Here is a 15,725-nt window from a genome sequence, read left to right as displayed (position 1 = left end):
CCTTACCTTGTCCAAAATAATTTGTTTACATTCTGAATGTAAATACTCTTTTTTTCATGAGAATCATAGTGATTTAAGAAGTAATAATTAGAGGAAAATTTAGCTTAAATAAAAATTTAACTAACCCAGTATCCTAGAGCTTTGATGACATCAAGTTTACACATTGGACAAGTTCGATGGTCCAAAAGCCAGGGGTCTATGCATGTTCTATGAAAAATATGCCTAAAAAATATTAAGTATGTGTCAACATTTCAAAAGAAAAACATTTTTAAGTAAATGCAAGCTATGCTATTTGCTTATCAAAGTTATTTATTGTTTGTTCAACTGTTAACCTGTTAAACCATTCTAAATCTTCTAGGTTACCTGTTAGAAAAATATGATATATATGGAATAAAAGAAAGTTCTCCTTCATATTACAAGATATTTTGTTCAAAAAACTTAATGAGATGCAATGTGAAATATACAGTAGACAAAACAATAACAATGTTGTGGGATGATAAGCTATGAATGACCTTGCTATTCTTAACAATACAATGATCCAAGACTATTCTTGAAGGACTTATAATGAAAAATGTTACCCCGAGAAAGAACTGATTTGAGTCTGATACAAATCAAAGCAACCTTTTTAAAAAAACTTTATTTTTCTTGATAATTTTTTTTTTTGGGGGGGGTGAGATCTGTTCTTTTGCAATGTGGCTTTTATTGAAATGTTATGCATACCTTCATATGTGGCTTTTCAATGGGGGTTGGGGTGGGAAGAAAGAAAGAGAATCTAGAACTCAAAAGTTTTACAAACAAAAGTAAAATATTGTTCTACATATAACTGGGGGAAAATAAACTATTAAACTAAAAGAGAAAAAAAACTTAATGCCACCCTACCACTTGGAATAACAACAAAAAGGGGAAAAAAAAAATTCCACCTCCCTACCATTATTGGTCAAATGAATTCCTTTCTTTGTAATAATTTCCTTATTTAATAAAATCTGTATTTTAAAAAAAATTCTCAAAAGTCATTTCAGAAGATAAAAGGAATATTTAATTAATAACAGAATAATGGGATTAAATAATCTGTAAAAGAACACAGGTTAGGTCATTTAATTTTACTATTCAATTTATACATCATGTCAGAAATATCATTAATTCTACTATAAATATATTATCTTCATTTCAGATATATGGTATTAAAAGGAAAATTCCAGAAAATGTAATACTGTATGAACTATGAAAAAATTTAATGCAATAAACTAAAATGCCTTATAATTAAATTATTTGTTTAAGTATAAGAAAACAATTTTATTTTTCTAATGTATTTTATTACTTTGCAAAAGACTAAGATAAAGTAGAAAAGTTTAAGGGAAAAAAATAACCTGGCATATTAATTTAAATAGAGAAGAATGTATATTATAAACAAGTTATGACTTAGAGACTAAATACAGATCTACTTTAGGAATTAATTCAAATCCCAAATCAACAACTTGCTCAAATCTAAATATTTAAATGATTTCATACTTTATAGTTGGAAAATAGATTTAAAAGAATTTTAAGACATCATTTTGATCTTCCCCATTCCCTTCCAAAAGGACCACTTTAATCCATCCTATGCAAAGAAAAATTTTAGCAGGTAATGGCAATAAATTCTTGTAGTCACTTGCTGCAAAGGAGACTGAAGCTGGTGGATCACTTGAGTCTGGACATCCTAAGCTGCATCAGAAATAGACCTAGTATTCACACAGTGAGCCTCTGAGAAGAAAGAGTTTTCAATATGCCCAAGAAGGGGTGAATTGGCTCAGGCTAGAAAAACAGAGATGAAAACTTCCACTATTCAAGGATGAAACCTGTTAAGTAAATACTGTATTTCCAAGCTGAACAAAAAAGTTAAAGACCCAGTATCCCCTTTCCCACTCTATTTGTTGCCCCGTGAAAAAAAACAAAACAAAACCCAATCCATGTAGCCCTCCAGATTATTACTCTCTAAAAACTTATCTAGTTCAAAAACTACTACTACATACAAATCAAAAACCATAGATTTAATCTCAGTTGTATTCAAGTAACTACACTTCAGTTTGGTTTTAATAATTCTTGCTCTCATCTCAAAGATGCTTAATCCTTATTTCATTAAATGACTATGAAACACTTTGAGAATGCAAAGTATAATATAATTATGTAATAACCTGCTATATGCCTATTAAGTATAATTAAATAGGAAGACTTAAAGCGAGTTATAATTTCTTTCCCCAAAAAGACCTTTCACTGAACAAAAAGTTCTTTTTAAAAAGAGCATAATTCACTTCTTTTTCCAAATCATCATGATTTTCCAGCAGTGAGTTATTATAAGTATAATCACCAAGGAATTTTATAATAAGGGGGAACATAATAATTTTGTTTATTTTACTCATTCTCTATATAGAATCTAGTATAATGATCCCAAAGTTTCATATTACCAGGCTTTTTGGTCATTATTTTGCAGTGTTCTGCACCACTACAACTTGTCTTTTCCTTATATCCATGCTTTCTGTGTTTCTAATAATAATAATTCTTGTTGCTATATCTCTTTTGGCACCCGTTTTATTAAGCTGTCTATTATACTGTTAAAGTATTGGGTTCAGTATGGTTTTGAGGGTATAGGATCCATAGTCATGGTCCCCAGCATGTCTACATTTCTAGATGATATATCTCTTTTAGATCAAAGGAGAGAACTGGAAATACAGTCAGTTCAAACACACTACATACATACATATATGCTTACCTGTATGAATAAATTTGATCACTGACACAATTCTAAATAGGTTCCAATGACTCCTTAGACATCAAAACAATATTTATATATTATACTGTATTCTGAACAGTATAACTAATTTTCATGCTAAGCAAAAAACTTTTAAAGTAATATACTGCAAGTTAAAGATTAGAATAAGCTAAAGTAGTACATGAGAAAAATTAATTCTCTAATAAAGCAATTAAGTTTATTAAAATTATTAGCAAACAAACTTGTCAAGTAATAATTCTTAGAAGAAAAAACTGACAATAAAATAAGAAACATACTTGCATGGCAGAATTCTAACAATATCCTTTGGTTTATAATTTTCAATGCACACTGCACAGTTTTCAGCATCAATATCAATTCCCTATAGGAGGAAATGTGATTACATATATATTTTTCATAAAACAATGAATCACAAATTTATGTCATGTTAACTAAAATAATAAAAATGAAAGACTTGCCAAATTTTTTTTATCACAAAGTTATCCTTCAAAAAAATAGGTGAGGGGGGCAGCTATATGGTGAAGTGGATAGAATGCCGGTCCTGAAGTCAGGAGGATCTGAGTTCATATCCAGCCTCAGACACTTAATACCTCCTAGCTGTGTGACCCTGGACAAGTCACTTAACCTCAACTGACTCAGCAAAAATAAATAGGTCAAAAGAAAAAATTTTGGTTAGATTCACCAATTTTATGAATTTAACCAATTTTCATGTTCTAAAGACAAAGTTTAAACTGTTAACATTCTTATATCTACTTTTAAAATGTAACCAAAGAAGATAAAAATATTACAAAATTACAGTTTTATTTTAATCAATTTCTACCTACACCCCCCAAACAATTTAAGATTATTTTTAGAATATTAAGACACAACTTAAATTGTCTTCCTTGACCACTTAATACTGAGAAACAAATACTGTCAAGCTTAAGGCCAGGAAGAACATTTACATGGTCATTCTTTTAAAAAAAAAAAAACAAAAAAAAAAAAACTTTTTTTTTTTTAGAAAAATAAATATATCAACAAAATATTTTCTAAAAGGGAACTACATGCCATCTAAAAATGTCTTGATCAACTGGATTTTTTTTTAGATTTGCTTACAAATAGTACAATGGAGAAAATCAGTAATATTATTTATATATTTGTTTTCATTATAAAAAGTTATGAAGTAATCATCAATAGTAATAACACTGAAAATTGCTTTATAACATTTTTATTTTAGAATTGCACATATTTAACCTCTACCAGATTGCTTGATGCCTTAGAGTGGAGAGAGAGAAAAGGAAAGGAGTTTTATAAAAATCAATGTTGAAAACTCTTTACATGTATTTGAAAAAAATAAATTCAGCACATCACCCAACCATTATCTATTGAGTTCCTATTATTCTTTAACAGATCAGCAGAGGATCCATGAATTACTAAGCATGCTTCTTTAGGGCAATCTTACTCTGATTCAATTACTCTGATATAGGGAAAGAGAGGAAGAGAGGCAGGGAAAGCAATATTTAATAACTTATTGCAAGACCAAAAAAACTAGAAAGTCATTGCAACAATAAATTTAGTGTTGTATAAATCTAAAGAATATGAGATTTTTACACAGCACAAAGGTATCAAAATCAAAAAATACTGCCATAACTCTTTTTTTTTAATGTGCATAGGAGTGCTTTAACTTTTTCAAAGAAATTATCCCCCAGTAACTGAAATATTGAGAGAAGAGAGGTCACAGAATGTCATGTTTCAAAGACTGTTAAAACTCCTATCACACTTTGAATTTAGACTGCTCATGAAAATATCTGTTTTCAAATTTCAAAACAGAACACCAAGAATACATATGCAAATACTTCTTTCCAAAAAATTAAGGGAGCGGAAGAGAGGAGGGAGGGGAATGTATATATTTGTATGTGTTTGTAAGTGTATTGAATGTGTGGTATGTATGATATATTTGAAGACTGCCAGAATCTTAAAACTTGTTTTTATATGCTTACATTTTCTTTTTGCAATTTATTATTTATTATTTGTCTGTCCTAGCTTCTTTCATACACATCTCCTTTTTAAAAGTGAGATATTAAAATGAGCTGAAACCCTCCAATGTATTTTTTTACACACAAATGTAAATAAACCTAAAGTAATAGATATTACCTTGTCTTCACGCTTTACAGTATGAAGCTGAAGTTGCCCAATAGCTTTCTTTGTTTCTTTTCTATGATTCTTCAGAAGAGAACATATTTATAATTACTTCATCTTAAAATTAACTTTAGAGAAACCATTATTAAAAACATTTTTAAAGAATTTAAATGTGATGAATTTTATGGGTGTGGGAAACTCTTCCACGAATACAAATCAAAGAACTTTCTGTAATTTCTAATGTTAGTCTTTTAGTCTTATGCCTTGAAATGATTAGAACAGAAAGATACACTTGAAGGTCAGTTATGTACCATCAAGGTACAAACTAAATTAAATGATCAAAATAGGATGAAATTATGATCCACACCTAAAAATTACTTCATTTTCCAATTACAACAGAAATTTTTCTCTTTGCTGAGCTTAAATACACCCAAATTAACAACTCAAAAATATTTTTCCAAAAGATAAAATAACAGCATTTTTATAATTTTGATTTTCAGACTTCCAAATATTGTTTACTAAAATTTTTTTATTTATTCCTCATAATTACCTGATTTCCAAACTGTGAACCAGCATATAGGAAACGCTGTATGTAGTAAAATATTAACCAAGCTAATGATATGATCATCATAGTGATGAAAGCAATGGCTACAAACACAACAGATTGACCACTGATGAACTCTTGCACTTGACGTGTACCAACTTCTATGGTCATTTTAACTGGAATTCCTCTTTGCACTGGCCCCAAAATTTCTATTCCTTTTGGATAGCTAACCATAATTACCACTGTATTTCCTGTCCCTGTTGGGGAAAAAAAAACAAAATCAAAAGACCATGGATCAATATTAAACATTGAATAGGTTAGGCTTAAATTCAATCCAACAAAGATTTAAGGATTTAAGTGACTATGAACAATGTTACAAAGGATGTTACAACCTTTGTTTTAGCTCTCCATCATTTACTACCCAGATGACCTTGGATAAGTCACTTCACCACTATAAAAGATGGGGACTTGTATGACAAGAGTGGTGTCAAAGTAAACAAAAATGTATTTAAAGTGCTTTAATATAAATATAAAAGTATAAAATATTCCATCTACAGACATCCCATATAATGGCACCCCAAAACAGACCTACTATATACATAGAAAAATAATTCTATATGGATAAGAATTATTCAAAATTCAACAGTCATTGGATAGGTCTATCTTGAGATGAGTAAGACAATTCCTGACCTCAAAGAGCTTACAATCAAAATAATGAGCATAAGATTTATGAAAAATATTGTATAAAATGGAAAATGTGATAAGGGACCTAGGAAGAGCCCAAAATGCTATCACATTTGCAGGGGAGAAGGGGGAAAATATATATATATATATATATAAATATAAATATAAAACAGAATGGGTTAGTTGGGAGAATACCAGAAATGAAAATAGAATGCATTAAGGTAGTAAGGAAGAAAAGAATGAAGGGTACAGGAGCAACAACAAAGTCCAGTTTGGCTAAACAACATGCTAATTAGAAGTCACTGAAAATATCTGATAGGGATATGAATGTTATGCTAAAAGTGCTACTGACAACAAGGAATAGAAAGTGCTATGAGTCTGGGGAACTGAATGATATTTCAACCTCGATATAGGATTTTGAATCATTTCCATTCTCTGCCTATTCTGTGATCTTTTTCTGATAAAGCAGACTACAATAATACATGGTTACATATAAAGAACATAGAAAGCAGCTGGATGGCTTGGTTTTTCAAAAGATTTAACATAAAAGTACAAGCTATTCAATTCTCATATCTCTGTCTTATCTTTAATCTCTTTTCCACCATTATGTTCTATTCCATATACTACCAGAGAAGCAAGGCTTGTTTAAATCACATTATACTACTCTGCTTCCAACAGGCAGATGGAAGGAAAATACTGTTCACTCCCCTAAAATAAAAGCTGTAATATCTGGCATAGGAAAAAAAATCCCCGAATTTCTCTCTGTGATATTTCCCACATTTCTCAGCTGTTAAACCTCTAAATACATTAGACATAATTTTATAAGAAACTAAACATAAATTTTTGCCCTTAAAGAACTAATAAAGTATAGTAGATATTTTAGGGAAGATGGAAATCTGTACCATCATCAAGTCCAAAAAAATTCTGGAAATTTTACAAATCTGATCTACTAGTGACATAGTCATATTTTATTTTATAATACTTTTATTCCTCTGGGTCACTTTACATGAGGTACCTGAAGATATGGGTTTGCAAAGTGATTTACACATATAATCTCACTTAGCTGGCTGAACAATCCTATGACATAAGAAAATTGAGGCTGTGAGAAATTAAAATTTCACGATTTGCCCACAGTCCCACCAGTAATAACAGTACAAAGAAATCATGTCTTCTGACTCCAAGTTCTGCAATCTTTCCCCTAAGGTACCAAATTGTTTTAGTATCTAAAACTAATAGATTTGTTTTGGGGTCAAAATTTCTTGGATATCTAAAATTTTCTTATGCTTAAAAAAGAGAAGCCTTTCTCCACGAAAGAAATAACCTCAAATGTCTCTAAAATTTTATGATTGCATTTATCACTTAGACTGAATCTTGCCAAATTAAATTTGGATCTAGAAGCCAAGTTGAAATTTTAGGAACCAGTCTAAATTGTAAATTTTAAAGGGAAAAAAAGGGGAAAAAAAAAAAAAGGGGTCATATTGGTTTTAAACCTAAGATTAATTATAATTAAAGGTCAATTCTTAAAAGGAATCTCAAAGAATCTAGAAAGATTCAAGAAAAGGACCTATCTGGGATTTGGGTGTACTACTAATACAAATGAAGAAGCAAAGTACATTAAGTTGTTCAAAAATAAAAAAGCCTCATTATTGCCAATTTCAGGTGTTTTCTTGGTTCTGGGTATATTCCTATTGTTGTAGTTCTTAAAACACATAAAACATACCCAATTTATTCAGAACTAATTCAAAATAGCTCCAAAGTGGGTAAGGAGAATAGCAATTCTCAAAATGGTTAAATTCAAAATTCTCTTTTTTTCATCTCATTTTCTCCTTCTGCTAAAAGTAAGGAACAGTGGGAGACCCTGGCCTTTTTAAGCTAAAGTCTTCAACAGGTCTCAGTTTGACTAAGGCCACAAATCAGGAAAGCAGTAGTTTAGTATTGTACTAGTATAGCGACAATAAAAACAGAGTTTGTGAGGCAATGCAAGAGATATGGTGGTGACAGAATCCACAAGCTATATAACTGAGATGTGGGAATATGATAGGAAAATTCAACGTTAATACTCAAGTCACGAACAAGAGATAGAGTGAATACCGCTGACACAAATGATAGGAATGGAATTTGGAGGAAAAACTAGAAAATCCTGTTTTGTTATAATAAATTTAAGACATCAAGAGACATATCCAGGTATAGATAATAACAGTACCTACTTCCCAAGATTGCTGTGAATATCAAAATAAGACAAGGTTTGTAAAGTGCTTAACACAATGGCTGGCATATAGTAAGTACTATAAATGATAGCTGTTATCATTGTAGCCAAGGAACATTTCAGACTTGAAAATGACATTACTTCACTGAAGACCTATTTCTGCATTTCATGGATATAATTAAGACTATGAGTAACTAGACTGTAAATTTGTATCGGGAAAGGCTACCAGTTTTAGTTAGGGTTCAAGAACCAAACTAAGTGTTCAATGTGAAAAAGAGAGTTAAGATACTGCATCTTGTTTCTAGAAGCTAATAAACAAATAATAAAAGTAAAGGAAAGAATGTAAGATTTCCCTTCTAAAAAGACTTTAGGTCAGGAATAATATATACATTCAGATGTATATATATACGTGTGTGTGTGTGTGTGTGTGTGTGTGTAGAGAGAGCAACATTTTTACTTGTTCTGGTTGGTAGACTGAAAATCACTTTTTAGATAGTGATTTTTTTAAAAAGCACAACAAAATGTTAAAAAAAAAAAATAAGAGATCTGTAAAATAGAGCTAGACATATAAATAGTAACCATCCTACTAAACTAGGATATTTTTTAATATTGTCTAAATGGAAAATTGTATAGCATTTTTCATTTGTAAAACAAGAGGCAGAAAGAATTTTAACTTGGAAAATTAGGAATTTTAGTAGAATTAAAATATCAGACCCCATGACCATAAAACAAGAACCTCTATTGAAGGGAAAAGAGTATGAAAAACACCACCCATAGACTTCATATAAAAACAGATAAACAGGTAAATGGCCCCTCAGGAAATTGTTCTAATCCAAGGATTAACATTTGTGTGCTTGTAACCTTTTGGCAGTCCAGGGAACCTGTTAGAATAATGTTTGTAAATGCATAAAATAAAACACATAAGATTACAAAGGAAATTAGACTGAAGAATTATCAAAATTTTTTTTAAGATTCATGGACCCCCAGTAAAGAACTAAAGTAGGAAATCTTGTCTCAGAGTATGTAACCATTTGGTACTCAAAAATAGTATTCATTTTCTGAGAAAGAAGGTAATGGATTTAAAATGAATGAGGCATATTTTTGGATATAGACAATGTGGGGACTTATTTTGCTTATGTATATTAGAAGTATTTTTTTTCCTGGGGGGGGTGGGTAGAGGAAGAAGGATAAATGGAAGAGAAAAAATAAGTGCTTTTTAATTGGAGGTGAGCGGAAAACTTTCTGCCTAGACATTGGAAAATTATTTTCAGAGAGGTTAGATGACACAGGAGATAGAGCACCAGCCCTGATGTCAGGAAGACCAGAGTTCATTTAACACTTCCTAGCTATGTGATCCTGGGCAAGTCACTTAATCCCAATTGCTTCAGAGAAAACAAAAAAAAAAAAAGAAAATTATATTCACCTTCTACTCAAAACAATGTAAATATTTCAGTCTGCAAATTCTGCTAGTCAATAATCATCAAGGACCCAATGTTTTGCACTATGGCTACAAATACAAAAAAAAAAAAAAAAAATTAGCCTTCAAGGAGCTTCTAATTTAACAGGGAAGATAGTACCCCAAAAGGAAGCTAAAAATGGGGGAGAGGTGTATAAAAAGAGAGGGCACATTAGAGAAGTCCCGAATAGAACACCTAGGTAGGAAAGTAGGAAATGACTATACTGAGCCCTCTCTTTACATGGAGGTTTGGAATTTAATTCTTAAAAGCAAGCTTCAGAAATTTTATATTACTATACCATACACATTTGAACTCAGGTCCTCCTGACTTCAGGGCTGGTACTCTACCCACTGAATCATCTAGCTGCCCCCATACCATAACTTTAAAGCTAAAAGAGGCCTAGAAATTCAACCATGAAAAAAAACAATGCTCAGAGAGGTCATATGATTTGCCCAAGATCATAGAGCTACAAAACACCTGCTAGAGCTAGAATTATGGCTTATATAGATTAGTTGATCAATACCACTTAAAAGAATAAATCTGAATTCTCCTACAAGGCCATAAAATTGAATAGAATTTGGTAGGCAGCTAGCTATAGGATCATTGGGTTTAGTGGATAAATATTGTAAAGAGAAGTGGAAAAAATACTGAACTCGGTGGTCAGAGAATTATGATGTAACAGATGTTGCCATCTGAGCCAGTTTATCTGTAATGTAAAAATTCAAAATAACACTATCTGATTTATAGGGTTGTTGTAAAGAAGAATTAAATAAGATAATGTATATAAAAGCTATTTTTAAAAGTAAGCTATCGTAATAGAGCGCTGAAACTAAGAAAGGAATGGAAAATGAGATGAAGACTTTATGCTAAATCAGGAAATCATCTTGTGGGTCCACAATATTACTGCTTTTATGGGTAAGAATCCTATAATCCCGAAATGTTTTCCTCAGGGCCCTTTAAAAAATCATCTAGTTCAAATTCTCAATAATAGGAGTAGGAATTAAGGAACTATGAGACCCCAAGAAGTTAAGAAAACAGCTCAAGGCTACAAAACAGGTTCAATTTCATGTGGCAGGCAAAAAATAGTTCCTGTGCAAAGGAAATTACATTGTACTTGGGACTATACTATGTTCACTTTTAAGTAAATGCAAAATATTTACAAAGTAAATAAAAGTTGCAAGGAGTGTGGTATGGTGCAGTGATAAGAAAGCTAGACTTGGAATCCGAATTTGACTATTTCTTCAAAGGCTAACCAGCTGTTATTGACGAGGGGAGCCCCAAAACACACACACACACACTCTCTCATTCTCTCTCTCTCTCTCTCACTCACTCTCTCGGAATGAGCCATGAGGTAGAGCACTTGAGAAGCTCCTTCAAGGAGATTTTCTCCTTGAATCCTGCCACTGCAACCACCTCGCGCCTAGGGACAAATAGCTTCATTCTGTTATCTAGGTGAGGCTGCTTGAGTCCAGAGCTGGAGAATTCCAACCCTATTTAAGATTTTCTATACAATTCCAGCTCAAACTCCACCCACAAGCCCCCATCTGGAAGAGGAGCAGGCTTCAGCTTGTAGCTAAGGATTCTATTACAAAAAGAGCCAATTTTAAATCCTCATCTTGCAGAGGACGTAACATACCATGCCATTCCTTGCCATGCCATGCTATGCTATGCCAAGGAAATTCTGCCTGCTGGAATGATATTCTCTTTCAGCAGAACCCTCTCTTTATCCTCACCTATTTCCCTAACCAGACTTTATATATCTGTCAGGGACCTTACTTTATATCTCTCTGTAGGAATCTTGCCACTAAGGAATTCAGCCTTTCTGTTCATGCATAGCAAAGGCTAACTTCCCAAAGCCAATAATAAACTTATCAGTCTAGCTTTTCGGGTTCATGAAGGACCTCTGTGCTGCCAGAAGAAGGTTCCCACAACTCCCTATCTTGGGCGAATCCTAAGGGGGATTTAGGGGAGCCAAATCTCCATTTGGTTCCCTGAACCCCGAACCTGCCACTAACCTCATCATTTAACTTCCTGACCACCAGGAACCCTAATCTCATCATTTAATTCCCTGAATCTAATCTCATCATTATAATCTTGGTCACAAATCATCTAACTTCTCTCAGCTTCAATTTCCTCATGTGTAAAATGAAAGGGTAAATACAATTCTGTTCTAGGCTAGGCTGATTACTCAGGTTGATAGTGGTACAAAATGAAAACTATTTAGCTATAACAAGTGAAGGTTATTCCACAAAGACATGGAGAAGCCCTTGAGTCAATTCAGCTAAAGAACTATCATTTCCAGCCAAGTATCTGAGGCCCCAGTAGTTCCTAGGGAATGCTTTGTACTAAGGTGATCAGGAAATTAAGTCAATCATCAGAATCCATAGTCCCCAAAGCAAAGCAGATCTCAAGGAATGTCTCAACATCTTTTTAAGTAGCCTAATCTGCATAGGAAAAAAGTGTAAAACTACAGCTACACACAAGGTAATTTTTTTTTTCCAGCAGGGGAATCCTAGCAACCTGTTAACTGAACTTTGGAGGAAGCTAGAATCTAATTGGTTAGTAGAAAAATCTGATTAGAACCCAGGCTGCTTAACTCTGTCCAGTCATTACATTGCTGTCCCATCTTAATCACGCCAATTGATGTTCTTCAATGTCTTCATCTAAATTATAATTAAACGTAGAGCAGAAAGCCAGGACTTCCCCCAAATTCTAGTCCCTTATTTCCAACTAGGCAATTTCCACTTCTACTTTTACCACTGCATCATTCAACATATCTATATTTATCCCATCCCTCTCTTCTTGCCCCATCCCTTTCCCCAAACCATTTCTTCCTCCTGATTCTCCTACTTTTTATTCTCCAACTCATCCAGTCTCAAAAATAAGGTTCTATATTAATCTAACAAATACATTCAAATGACACTAATTCCTGTTCATTCTTTTTTTCCCTTTCCCATTCAATTTCTATTTCCATTACCTTAGATAAAAATACTTCATATATAGACAAGCTTCCAGCTTCCAGCTCACATACCAAAGCACATAGAATCTAAACTTAATTTGGCGTTCAAGGTTCAAAAACCAGCTCCTTTAAGAACTACAATTCATGAGCAGGACCAAGAGATCATTATATACTTCAACAACAATACTATATGATGACCAGTTCTGATGGACCAGGCCATCCTCAGCAACGAGATCAACCAAATCATTTCCAATGGAGCAGTAATGAACTGAACCAACTATGCCCAGAGAAAGAACTCTGGGAGATGACTAAAAACCATTACATTGAATTCCCAATCCCTATATTTATGCACACCTGCATTTTTGATTTCCTTCACAAGCTAATTGTACAATAATTCAGAGTCTGATTCTTTTTGTACAGCAAAATAATGTTTTGGTCATGTATACTTATTGTGTATCTAAGTTATATTTTAATATATTTAACATCTACTGGTCATCCTGCCATTTAGGGGAGGGGGTGGGGGGTAAGAGGTGAAAAATTGGAACAAGAGGTTTGGCAATTGTTAACGCTGTAAAGTTATTCATGCATATAACCTGTAAATAAAAGGCTATTAAATAAAAAAATAAAAATAAAAAAAAAATTTAAAAAAAAAAAAAGAACTACAATTCAATGAGATAAGGATCTTTTATCAATACAAAAGAGTTTCTTAGGTGGATGATGTTAGTGGGCAATAATAAAATTGAAAAAATAAATCAACAAAATATTTTAAAATATACCTAAGAGCAAAAAATCTGGAAGGGGTCACACAAGCAGACTGATTTTATTACTATGTTAAATGTACTATGTACTTTAAAAGGACTGAACAAATGAATATTGACTAATCCAGGCTGAGAGAAATTGTGATTTGTCCCAATCAATTGATCAATATTTAGTTAAGTACAAATTCTGTGGCAAGCTCTAGATTGAGGATACAAAAAAGGAGCAGTTTCCTCATTTGAAAAACGTTAATAATAGTACCGACCTCACAGGTGTTAAGAGGACCATGTGGGATTTAATCACAGAGTCCCAAAAGAATCTGGACTTTCACAACACACAGTCCCAACCTTAAACTGGTTCAGGTCTAAAAAGAGTTGCAGGGATAGAGATTTTGAATCATCAGCCCTAAATTATTCAACGACTTTGGTGCCAAAGGCCTATACTCGAAGACACTTACAGATAAATTAACAAGCATTTAGTAAATTTCTACTAAGTGTCAAACACCTGGTGCAGGAATTAAAATAAAATTTAAAAAAGAAACGACAAAAGGGTGCTCAGAAGAATGGGAAGGAAGAGGAGAGGGAAAAGAAAAAGGAAGGAAGGTACGGAAAGGAAGGCGCAGTGAAGGGGAAGGGAGGAAGGGGGTGAAAAGGAAAAGTTGCGGGGGAGGGAGAGAGGATGGGATAGAGGGAAGGAGTCAGGGAAGTAAAGGGGAGGGGTGAGAGGAGGAAAGTGATGAGGAAGAAAAAATTCTTAGAGAATAGGTAAAGTGTCCATGTAGGTATCCCCACAATCTACCCAAAAAAAAAAAAAAAAGGCGCGTAACAAATATTTGTGTATTGGCAGAAACTTTGAACGGTCCTTAACAGGCAAGTGTAATACAAGGCTTTGGGCTGGGGGAGGGGAGAGGGGGAGGTAGAAGGGCCAACTTCCTGGAGGAGACGTGTTTTGGGAAGCACCCACTTACGGAGCAAAAGGCGCTACGCCCCCCCCCTCCCTATTTCCTTTCCCCACCGTGACCAGCTGCCCTCACCCAGGTGGGACATGGAGTTGGTGCTGTTGCCGTAGTGCTCCTCATTGTAGATAACCACTGCCGAGGCGTTCCTGCGGGCGGCATTGAGCACCTTGTCCTTGAAGGTGCAGTCCCCACGGGCCACCAGCGCAATCCAGGGCTCGCGCCTGGCGGACGCGCGCCCCCCCAGCGCGGGCACGTAGTAGCGGGTGTTGGGAGCGCAGCCCTTGGGGTCGCGGCCCGGAGCGCGAGGTATGCCCACCAGGCCCTGCAGGCTCTCCTTAGGCGAGTTGTCGCCGTAGCGACCGCTTCCGGTGGCGCCCTGCACCGTCTCGTTCGTCAGCGGGTCCACGTACACTGTGCTCACCAGGGCCGAGTACCATTCCAGCACCCGGCCCCGGGCCCCCGGCACCTCGCACAAGGCTAAGACCAGGAGAACTAGGGTGCCCCTAAGATAGCCGCCGTCGCGCCGCCGCCGCCGCCGCCGCCGCCCCATGGCCGCGCTGCGCTGAAGGGAAGGAGGGAGGACGGCGGCGGCCGGCGGCAGGAGGGGCCGACCCCACGGAAAGCGCCAGGAATGGAAGATCCGGGAGGAAGAGCGCACGCACGGAAGGGGGAGGAGGAGAGGGCGCCCAAACGTCAGTACTTCCAAGGCTCGGGCCAGGCTCTGGCTACGGCTTCTTTAAGCAGAGTGGGAAGAGAAGGGAAAGGGCGAAGGGGCAGGGGGTGGAGCCAAACCGCCAGGGCTTGGGGCCGATGGGATTCCTAGTCGCGGAGGTGGGCGGGGCTTGAGGAATGGCGTTTCAAATCTCCCTCTCCTTTGCTCCCGCTCTTGTACCTCCCCTCGCTTTCTTTGCTTCTCTCCCTCTCTTCCTTCCTCCTGCTTCTCGCTCTCTCTTTCTGTCTCTCATTCAAGACTAATCGGCCTTTTTTTTTTTTTTTTATTTTCAAAATACATGTAAAGATAGTTTTCAATATTCACCCTTGCAAAAACTTTGTCCAAATTTTTCTCCCTCCCTTCCCCCCGCTCCTCAGACAGCAAGTAACCCAATATATGTTAAACATGTGCAAATCTATACATATTTTCACATTTATCATGCTGCACAAGAACAATCAGATCAAAAAGGGGACAAAATAAAAAAAAAAAGCAAGCAAACAACAAAAAAAGGTGAAAATACTATATTGTGAGCCACTTTCTATCCTCATAAGTTCTCTTTACGTTTGC

At 34.9% G+C, this 15,725-nt stretch overlaps 1 protein-coding gene across 10 annotated transcripts in view; it reads right to left on the bottom strand.

Moving 5' to 3' along the window:
- RNF149 (ring finger protein 149) overlaps positions 1-15,009 on the bottom strand; it is a 28,589-nt gene extending 13,580 nt beyond the window's left edge. For all 10 annotated transcript variants that reach the window (XR_004232875.1, XR_004232871.1, XR_004232872.1 and 7 more), the window contains exons 1-5: positions 14,522-15,009; positions 5,433-5,683; positions 4,898-4,966; positions 3,043-3,125; positions 126-222 (exon numbers count right to left, since the gene is read on the bottom strand). Coding sequence is in view for 5 of the 10 variants with exons in the window: in XM_031958820.1 (XP_031814680.1) it covers positions 126-222; positions 3,043-3,125; positions 4,898-4,966; positions 5,433-5,683; positions 14,522-14,996 (975 nt within the window). In the remaining 5 variants the exon portion in view is untranslated. The remainder of the gene's footprint in view (positions 1-125; positions 223-3,042; positions 3,126-4,897; positions 4,967-5,432; positions 5,684-14,521) is intronic.
- Positions 15,010-15,725: the final 716 nt, after the last annotated feature.

This window comes from Sarcophilus harrisii, chromosome 3, assembly GCF_902635505.1.
Source record: "Sarcophilus harrisii chromosome 3, mSarHar1.11, whole genome shotgun sequence".
Classification (NCBI taxonomy): Eukaryota; Metazoa; Chordata; class Mammalia; order Dasyuromorphia; family Dasyuridae; genus Sarcophilus; species Sarcophilus harrisii.
Note: the sequence above shows the minus strand (reverse complement) of the source record. Positions and strands in the feature narration are given on the sequence as shown.